The 10243-nt window shown below is 34.9% G+C and overlaps 1 protein-coding gene across 4 annotated transcripts in view; it reads left to right on the forward strand.

The window, feature by feature from the left end:
- The window catches only part of DMXL1 (Dmx like 1), a 187131-nt gene extending 177192 nt beyond the window's left edge, over positions 1–9939 (forward strand). For all 4 annotated transcript variants that reach the window (XM_055387254.2, XM_055387255.2, XM_019028210.3 and 1 more), the window contains 3 exons: positions 1268–1320; positions 5205–5422; positions 7816–9939. In XM_055387254.2, the coding sequence (XP_055243229.2) occupies positions 1268–1320; positions 5205–5422; positions 7816–8040 (496 nt within the window). In that variant the 3' untranslated portion in view covers positions 8041–9939. The remainder of the gene's footprint in view (positions 1–1267; positions 1321–5204; positions 5423–7815) is intronic.
- Positions 9940–10243: the final 304 nt, after the last annotated feature.

Below are 10243 nucleotides of genomic sequence, written 5' to 3' on the forward strand. Positions count from 1 at the left end.
GTGTTTGACTAAAGTTTACTTATGGCTTTAGATACAGTATTTTTATTCTAAAAACTATTATTTATTGGCCATGTTATTCCAGCCCCACCCCCAAAATCTGTGGTTGTAAGAAAGTGTCATCTCCTGCCCCAGTGTCTGTCTGCCTCTTTTGATTTCTGTTATATAACTGAGTTCTGAGATCAAGGCCCACTGAGTTTGCTTAGCTTTTATATTTAGCTGTAAGGCCACACTTTGCACTAGAAACAGGATTGTAAGACTATAGATTCTTCAGCTCGTCTTCCGTAGATATTTCTTATGTATGTTGGTCCCCCCACACAGTAGAAACAAGTTTTCTTTGTGCTTAAGAAAATTCAGCATCTCTCCTGTTAATGTATGTCAGTCCAACTGTTAGAGATTCAGTGAATACAAAAAGAAGTTTCCATATTCAGCCTTCATATATTATTATTTGTAAACGCATGTTAATCTAAAGTTATTCAAATTTTTAAGCTATAATAGTAGCTTTAAATTTTCTGTAAAAATTGTGGGTCAGGCACAGTGGCTCATGCTTGTAATCCCAGCACTTGGGAGGCCGAGGTGGGCGGATCACTTGAGGCCAGGAGTTTGAGTCCAGCCTGGCCAACATGGTGAAACGCTATCTCTACTAAAAATACAAAAAATTAGCCAGGCGTGGTGGCAGGTGCCTGTAATCCCAGCTACTCTGGGGGCTGAGGCAGGAGAATGGCTTGAACCTGGGAGGCGGAGGTTGCAGTGAGCCAAGATCACACCATTGCACTCCAGCCTAGGCAACAAGAGTGTAAAACTCCGTCTCAAAAAAAAAAAAAAAAAAAAAATTGTAGCCAGAGCATGGTGGCTCATGCCTGTAATCCCAGTGCCTTGGCAGGCTGAGGCAGGAGGATCATTTCAGCCCAGGAATTTGAGACCAGCCTGGGCAACATAGGGAGACCCCATCTCTACAAAATAATTTAAAAAATTAGCCAGACATGGTGGCACACGTCTGTAGTCCCAGCTACTCGGGACATTGAGGTGGGAAGATTGCTTGAGCCCAGAAGGTTGAGGCTTCAGTGAGCCAAGATTCCACCACTGCATTCTTTTTTTTATATAAAAATTAATTTCATATAAATTTGTTGGTTACTTGTATTTGTTGCTTTTATAAATTTAAGAACCTTCTGTGACAGCAAGGTTTAAAGGTCACACAGTTATATATGACATATTTTTTATTGTTACCTTTTGTGTCACTCAGAAGTAATCTTTTTTTTTTTTTTTCCAGAAATGTGTGTTTGTGGGATACTCTTGTAGCACCTGCCAATAGTTTAGTCCATGGTAAGTTTTTAAAGCATTTTATAAATTTTGAAAGTCAGGAAATTCATAAGCTAAATATTATTTATAAGTGGATTTGTTACTAATGACACATATATTTATTAACCCATGAGATTTATTTTGCCCATGACGGCAGGATTTGAAAGCAAAAAGATGCAATATACGTAATTAACTCTTCACTATACCTTGATGGGGGACAGTGAGACATCGATAATATAAAAATCATTTGTCTTTACTTTGAATCTGATAGCCACAGGTTATCGTAAACCTGATGTAAACTCAATATTATGTCCCCTCTCACCACTCCTATTCAACATTGCACTGGAATTCCTAGCTAATGCAGTAACACAATAATAGGAAATAAAATGTATATAAATGGAAGGGAAGAAATAAAACTGTCTTTATTCACAGAAAACGTAATTTTCTGTAAAATATCCCAAAGAATCTACAAAATAAATTCACAAGTATAGCAAGGTCCCAGGATACAAGGTCAATATACAGTTGACCCTTGAACAACATAAGGATTGGGATGCTGACCCCTGCACAGATGAAAATTATATTATAATTTTTTATTCCCCCCAGAATTTAACTACTAATAGCCTAGTGTTTACTGGATACCTTATTATTAATATAGTCAATTAACACATATTTTGTATATGTGTTTTATAGGAAGCTAGAAAAAAGAAAATGTTATGAAAATCATGAGTACATACAGTAGTGTACTGTATTTATTGATATTGTAAAGTTTATGTCATCTGTTTACAAGATGAATTTTCTGTCTGAGGCCGGACGCAGTGGCTCACGCCTGTAATCCCAGCACTTTGGGAGGCCGAGGCGGGTGGATCACGAGGTCAGGAGATCGAGACAATCCTGGCTAATACGGTGAAACCCCATCTCTACTTAAAATACCAAAAAAAAATTAGCTAGGCGTTGTGGTGGATGCCTGTAGTCCTAGCTACTCGGGAGGCTGAGGCAGGAGAATGGTGTGAACCCGGGAGGCGGAGCTTGCAGTGAGCTGAGATCGAGCCACTGCACTCCAGCCTGGGCGACAGAGCAAGACTCCGTCTCAAAAAAAAAAAAAACAAAAAAGATGAATTATCTGTCTGAAATGGCAGGCAACTACAGCTGCAGACCTCAATTTGTGGTGCATATCAAGCAATTCAACTTTTTTTCTTGTAATGTCTTGACTTTGGTCTGCTTTTTGGGAGCACTTCCAGCATTACTAGTGGCATGTTGTATGGTTCCCATGGTGTTATTCAAGGTTTACACTGTTGCACTAAATACAATGAAAAATTCACAAGTGCCACAGGAAATCACTTTTCACTGCAGTATACAGTTTACTGGAGAGAGGACCTGCTCACATGGAGATGATTAGCATCACACAGCATTTTAAGTATATACTCGCAACACTTGAGCTAACTGCAATAGCAACAGGAGGTGGCTACTAAATTATAACAGTAGTACAGTATGTACTATAATTTTATGTACTTATGATTTCATACTGTATTTTTGTTTACATTTCTGGACTGTCGATGGCACCACTTACAATTTGTATTTGTGTGCGTATGTTTCAATAAATTTAACTTTTTATAATTTGTGTATATTTTATGGTAGTAAATGATAAAATAGACTAGTATCTACATATGTTTTATGCATTCATGGCATACTTTTTCTTAATTTTTTGGGTATTTCTTGGCTATGTGGGTTGTCTGCAAGTTTTTTCAAATTATCTCAGATCTTTAAAAAATGTTCCAATATATCTATTGAATAAACCACATCTAAGTGGACCCACACATTTCAAACCAGTGTTGTTGAAGGGTCAGCTGTACTAAATTCAGTTGCTTTTTGATGCATCAACAATGAACAATTGCAATTTGAAATTTAAAGAATATTACCATTTACAATAGCACCCAAAACAATGAAATACTGAGGCATAAATCTAACAAAATATATACAGGGTGTGTATGCACAAAACTATAAAAATGATTTAAATCAAAGAAGATCTAAATAAATGAGTGATACTCCACATTCACAGATTAGAAGACTCAATATTCTTAAGATGTCAGTTCGTCTTGATTTTATAGATTCAACACAATCCTAATCGAAATTCCAGCATGCTACTTTGTAGATATCAACAAACTGATTCTGAAGTTTATATGGGAAAGCAAAGGAATAGCCAACCAAATACTAGAGAAAAACACACTTGTGGGACTCACATTATACTATCTGATTTCAACACTTATAAGCTACAGTAATCAAGACATTGTGGTATTAGCTTAAGAATATACATATAGATGATAGAACAGAATGGGGAGCCCACTAATAGACTCACATATATAGTAGACTTATCTTTAATATGTCACAGAGGCAATTCATTGGAGAAACGATAGTCTTTTCAACAAATAATGCCAGAACAATTTAATGTCAACATATAAAAAATTGAACCCAGATACAGACCTCACCTTTCATAAAAATTAACTCAAAATGGACCATAAACCTGCATGTAATATGCAAAATAATAGAACTTCTGGAATGAACTAATTGGATAGAAGTCAGAATAGTGATTGCTTTTGTTGGGGAGGAGAATTGACCATGAAGGGGCATGAAGGAACCTTCTGGCATGATGAAAATATTCTGTACCTTGATCTTAGTGATGGTTACACAGATGTATTCATTTGTCAGTGCTCATCAAGGTATATACTTAAAAAGTGTGCATTTTCCTCTGGGAAGTTATATCTCAAAGTGCTGGTCAAAGTTCCTTCTCTATAATTAATTTTATTTCAAGTCTTACAATAATAACTAAGTGTTTAGTTTATGCCATGGACTATACATGATCTGCATATATTAAATCCTCAGGCAACCCTATTAGGTAGGTGATAATCTCTTTTACAAATGATGAAACTGAGACTTAGGTAAGTAAGTCAGCAGAAGTACACATTTAATCCCACACAGAAACCAGGATTGAAACCCAGGCAATCTAACTCCAGAATCCTCACTGTTCATTATGCAATATTCTCCTTGAGCTATATGCAGATTTTTTTCCCTAAAATTTGTTAGGCTGGACTCTTTTAAAGAAAAATAGTATCATTTTTTTTATTTCTCATACTGCTGTGTCTTCAAATTCATGAATCTTTTATTTTACAAGGCTTAATCTGCTGTTAATCCTATCCAGTTCCTTTTTTATCTTGAGCCTCGCTGTTTTTAATCTGTTAAATTTTGATTTAGGCCTTTCATGCCTCTAATTAACTTACAATTATAATGGACTTTTAATTTCCTTACCTACTAATTCTGTCATCTCTGTTATTTCTGGGTTAGTTTCAATTGATGGATTTTTCTTCTCCTTATGGGTTATATTTTCTGCTTTATTACATTCCTGTTAATTTATTATTAGATGGCAAGCATTGTGAATTTTACTTCATTAAGTGCCTATTATTTTTGTATTCTGTAAATGTTCTTGAGCTTTGCTCAGGGACAACTTACTTGGAAACAGTTGAATCTGGGGGACCTTGGTTAAACAGGACCAAAGCAGCATTTGGTCTAGGGCTGATTTTCCTCCGCTACTGAGTCAAATGCTTCTGAGTACTCCACCGAGGCTGGTATGGAACCAGTTCAACCAGGGTTCCTCTCCTGGTGCCATGGTCAGAAAACTCTAAGTAGTAAGCTAGGGCAGTTTTATGACTCACCCAGTTTGTTTCCCATCTCTCAGAGATCATTCTTCATTACCTTATATCCGGTGTCTGAAATCATTGGTTTTTATATTTCATTTGATTTTTTAATTGTTTCAGGCAGGATTGCAAATCTGGTCTATTATTTCACTTTAGCCAAAAGCCAGAAGTCTATTTCTTTTATTGTTAAGTGTTTTTTTTTTTTTTTTAATTTACTTTCAGCATTTACCTGCCATGACAGTGGAGCCACAGTTTTAGCATATGCTCCAAAACATCAGCTACTAATATCAGGTGGCAGAAAAGGTTTTACATATGTATTTGACCTTTGTCAACGACAACAGAGGCAGCTTTTCCAGAGCCATGATTCTCCTGTTAAAGCCGTTGCTGTTGATCCAACTGAAGAGTACTTTGTTACAGGATCTGCCGAAGGCAATATAAAGGTAAACACAGTTGATGGCACAACATCTGCAAAATGAAAAGAAATCTTCAGAAACCTTAGCTCTTTAATCGTATCGATGACATCAGTCTATTTAAATAATAGTTATATTAATTCCTTTGTAGTCAGCAATGCTAACTGCTATTTAATCTTTCAATGAATGGAATATTTAACTTGAAAATTTTCTATTTTTCAGTTGTTTGAAAATATGTTTAATTCATACTAAAACACCAAATTTTCCATGGATATAAACATAATTCAGATATTAGAATTTGTCTTGACTCCATGTTCAGAGTTACATAATTTACTGAATTTAATTTCCAGGGGCTGAGAAATGTATTGATATTTTCTTTTATCCCACATTGCTCGCCAGTTTTTCATATATATTATTATCTAGTCACTCAGTGCCTAATTCAAGAATTCTGGATAAACCTTGCCTTTAGCAGTCCTTTTCAGAGTCCATTGTGTTGAAAACTTAAGACAGGTTTTTTCAAATGTTAAGCAGCTTGTTAAAAATGTTAAACAGCTTATTAAATATGCAAATTGCTAGGTCTCATCCCAGAAATACTCAGTTGATAAGTAAGTCCAAGACTCAGGGATCTGCATTTTAATAACACACCTAGTAATTTTAATGGAGGGTCTTTTGGCCCTGTTTGGTAATTGGTAAATCGGTTTAGACTAATCCCTATGTTATTTTAATGGTCAGCAACCCTAGACTAGGGGGGTTTAGTTTCATCGAATTTATTAATTTAAGCACTTATTTAGTAGAATCGGATGGGTTTTTTAAAACCAGCAAATTGTTTTCATAATTCTCAACCAGGAAAAGACTAGAATTACGGAATTTTTAAAAGCCTTTTTCTTAAAATCAAATATATATATACCAACAGAATTATTTTCCTTCAGTTTGAAACTACTTTCTTATTTGGACTGACTCTCTAGTTTAGAATATGCCATAGTTAGGTTGGTTCTTTTTTTTTTTTGAGACGGAGTCTTACTCTGTCGCCAGGCTGGAGCACAGTGGCACGATCTCTGCTCACTGCAACCTCCACCTCCCAGGTTCAAGCGATTTCCCTGCTTCAGCTTCCAGAGTAGCTGGGACTACAGGCGTGCGCCACTACACCCTGCTAATTTTTTGTGTTTTAGTAGAGATGGGGTTTCGCCATGTTGGCCAGGATGGTCTCGATCTCCTGACCTTGTGATCCGCCTGCCTGCCTCTGCCTCCCAAAGTGCTGGGATTACAGTTGTGAGCCACCGCACCTGGCCTAGATTGGTTCTTTAGTTTGTACTTTGATCCTGTGGTTTATTGTTTAATCAAGGTTAAAAAAAAAAAAAGAGTTGAAAATATACAATGTATTCAGAAGCCCTAATTTAACAAATTCATATGCAGGGTAGTCTTAGAGTAAAGAAACGTTTAGAAAAATGATCTCCAATAAAACCAGGAAATAAGTAGGTTTCGCTAAACCTAAAATACATGTCCTGAAAGCATTTAAGTTCTTCCCGTAAGTAAAGATGCGTATAATTTGCTTTACAGACACATTTATTTTGATAAGGGCTGGAAATACAAAATCTTAGTAAATTAAGTATCCTGAAATTGTAATAATTGACTTTGTCTTACAGTTAAAATATAGCTTTGCCTGGTCAGAGGGCCTCTAGGTGTCAAGTACTTCCCTCTTTCTAGCTGTTCTGATCCCTGGTGAGCATTCAATAATGTAAAGAAGAGATTACCTTACTGTACAACTATATGGCAAAAGCTCTGCTGAGAGATAGGAAACGTTGATTTTAATCCCTATAGTATTGTAAGTTTCTGTAGCATTGTACACTTAACCTCCTTGTTACCTACATTGTTTCTCTTACTCTCTTACTAGATGGATTTTTAAGTATTTTGTGTTAAAGCAATTGGTAAATTACAACACTTTATACAGAATCAAGGTGTTATGATCCTAGGCCTACACAGATTTTTCTCTATTTTTGTTTTGGAAATTCCTTACTGCACAGGAATGGAGGCCTAAAATTTTCATTTGGTTTCTTCTCTTTTCCTTTTTTTTTTTTTTTCGAGATGGAGTTTCACTCTTGTTGCCCAGGCTGGAGCGCAATGGTGTGATCTTGGGTCACTACAAACTCCACCTCCTGGGTCGAAGCAATTCTCCTGCCTCAGCCTCCTGAGTAGCTGGGATTACAGGCATGTGCCACCTCGCCGGGCTAGTTTTGTATTTTTAGTAGAGATGGGGTTTCTCCGTGTTGGTCAGGCTGGTCTTGAACTCCTTACCTTAGGTGGTCCGCCTGCCTTGACCTCCCAAAGTGCTGGGATTACAGGCATGAGCCACTGCACCTGGCCTCATTTGATTTCTTAAGGTCATCATCAACCCTAATTTTCCGTTTGTTCTTAATATCTTTCAGATTTGGAGTCTCTCTACCTTTGGTCTTCTCCATACTTTTGTCAGTGAACATGCTCGGCAGTCCATTTTTAGAAATATTGGAACTGGAGTGATGCAAATTGAGACAGGGCCCACAAATCACATTTTCTCCTGTGGAGCTGATGGAACAATGAAAATGAGAATACTGCCAGATCAGTTTAGCCCTTTAAATGAAGTGTTGAAAAATGATGTGAAGTTTATGCTATAACATTTTTACAATAAGATGTACAATTTGTTACCTATATGGAAGTGGCCAACAGATGTAATATACAGTGATCATTCTCTATGCCACAAATTAGCTAATGCTTTCTTGTTTTTATATTTATTTTATGGAGCTTTGCCCTTGATGCACTGATGCCTTAAAAATTAACAAGGTCATTCAGAAGTAGATTACATTGCCTAAAGTAGAATGTGTAAGTAATGCTGTAATAATACGTATCATAGTATATTATAATCAGTATGTCATAGTGTTAAAGGTGTTTTGTTTTCTTATTGATACTTTTCCACAGGCATCTCTGCATGAATTTCTTCCACAGTAAGAATACGTTTTTTGTAAAGGCAATTGTACATAATACTCATCACTTAATTCACCACACTCTCACTTCCTTTATTAGCCTTATACATCTCAAACTCTTCTCTTAATTAATGATAGGTATTTGAGTAAGAATGAAAAAAATAATGAACATCTTCATTAAAATTGTCATTGAGACGTCAGTGATAAATGAGCTAGATGGCTCAGTATGTAAGATTTTCAGTAGTTTACCCTCTGGAACCCAAGTTATATGTATGTATACGTGTGTGTGTGTGTGTATCTTACACATCTTATTTGAACTTAGTTGTATATATTAGTGAAAACTGGTTTTTCATGTGTTTTTGTGCCATAACAACTGTTGCCACCAGAATAACTTTTTTTTGCAACTGTGCTTTTCATTTTTAAAAAATTTTTGAATTCCCATCCTAATTTTCAAATAAGTTTCAAGGAGACTCTCAGGATTATTATTTTAAAGATTAGATTTAGTCAAATAAGTCTTAGCAGGCAATAAAGTTTCTGTGGTGGCATATATCATGTAAGACACTTAAAGTAAGTTTGTGAATTTGTCAACTTTTCGAGCATCAAACAAATATTTTACTTAAATTTTATTTTATCTTGTTTTTAGGTGCTTTTAATCTCAAAATTCTGAAAAGCGAATAGCAGTGTTTTCAGAAACAAATGTGAAAGCATTCAAATTAAGTAGATACTATTTAGAAATGTAAAATACTCTCCAGATCTACCATTAATAGAAAATAAACTAAACCTTATATTTTATTTTTGCCAAAATATTTTATTATAAAATATGACCAAAATATTTAAAATGCACAATGCTTTTAACTTAAATGTGCTAACCCTGTTTCTGTCTGTTTTGTGCTGTACCTTTTCTGATTCAGAATTATAGAAAACTTGATAAATACTTGATTTTAACCAATGAGACTACAGGCAGATGGGACTAAGTGTTTATGGGACAATTATGTACTATTTAACTTAAATATATTTTGTTTAATAGGAAATATATAATAATAGCATTTTATGTAATAAAATATGGGCAACGATTATCTTGGAAATTAAAGAGTCAAAGCAAAGAAATGAAGGGCTGGTAAAATGAATTTTGTAATATCCTCAGGATACTTTTATCGTAAAAGTATGTTGTTAAAGATTTTGTAAATTGTATTTCAACAATTTTAAATGTGTTGAGCAAGTTGCAGTGCAAACACTGTCATTATGTAGAGAGTTTATATGCACATAATAACCTGTACCTATAAATTGTGCAATAACCATATGCGACTATTTTGCCATGGAGAAATCTGACAGCATTGCAAACAATAGTATTGTTTGATGTAGTTAACCTTAAGTTATTTTTCAGTAATTTCTTCACAAATCAAGATTCAAACAGCTTTAAACACTTCCAATGAGATAAAATATTTACTATTATGCTTATTAGAACAAAAGGTGTTAAGGATGAACTAAATATTTTAATTGAGCATTTATATGGATAATCATACATTATGTAAGCCCATATGTATTTACATCCAGAGTCATAATATTTTAAATAAACAATCATGCAGAAACTTTTTTAGGGGGTATACTATTGTTTTAATATCTTTGCCAATTTAGCTGACTTAAAATATGTGACATTTTAAAATCAAGAATTTCTATATTTGTATTTGGTTAATGTAAGGAGGATGGAATAACTTTCCCAAATACCCTGTTCTTTTCTACAGTCGTTTTAAGTTGATAGGTAAGCAGCATTCAAGGAAGGTGGGAATAAAAATTGTTGAAATGTTTAAGTATAAAATGATATACATATATGTAAAATTTCATTATGCACATTAATGGAGTGGATACATCAAAATACATTTTTTAATTGTGTGTTTCC

Source organism: Gorilla gorilla, chromosome 4 (genome assembly GCF_029281585.2).
Source record: "Gorilla gorilla gorilla isolate KB3781 chromosome 4, NHGRI_mGorGor1-v2.1_pri, whole genome shotgun sequence".
NCBI lineage: Eukaryota > Metazoa > Chordata > Mammalia > Primates > Hominidae > Gorilla > Gorilla gorilla.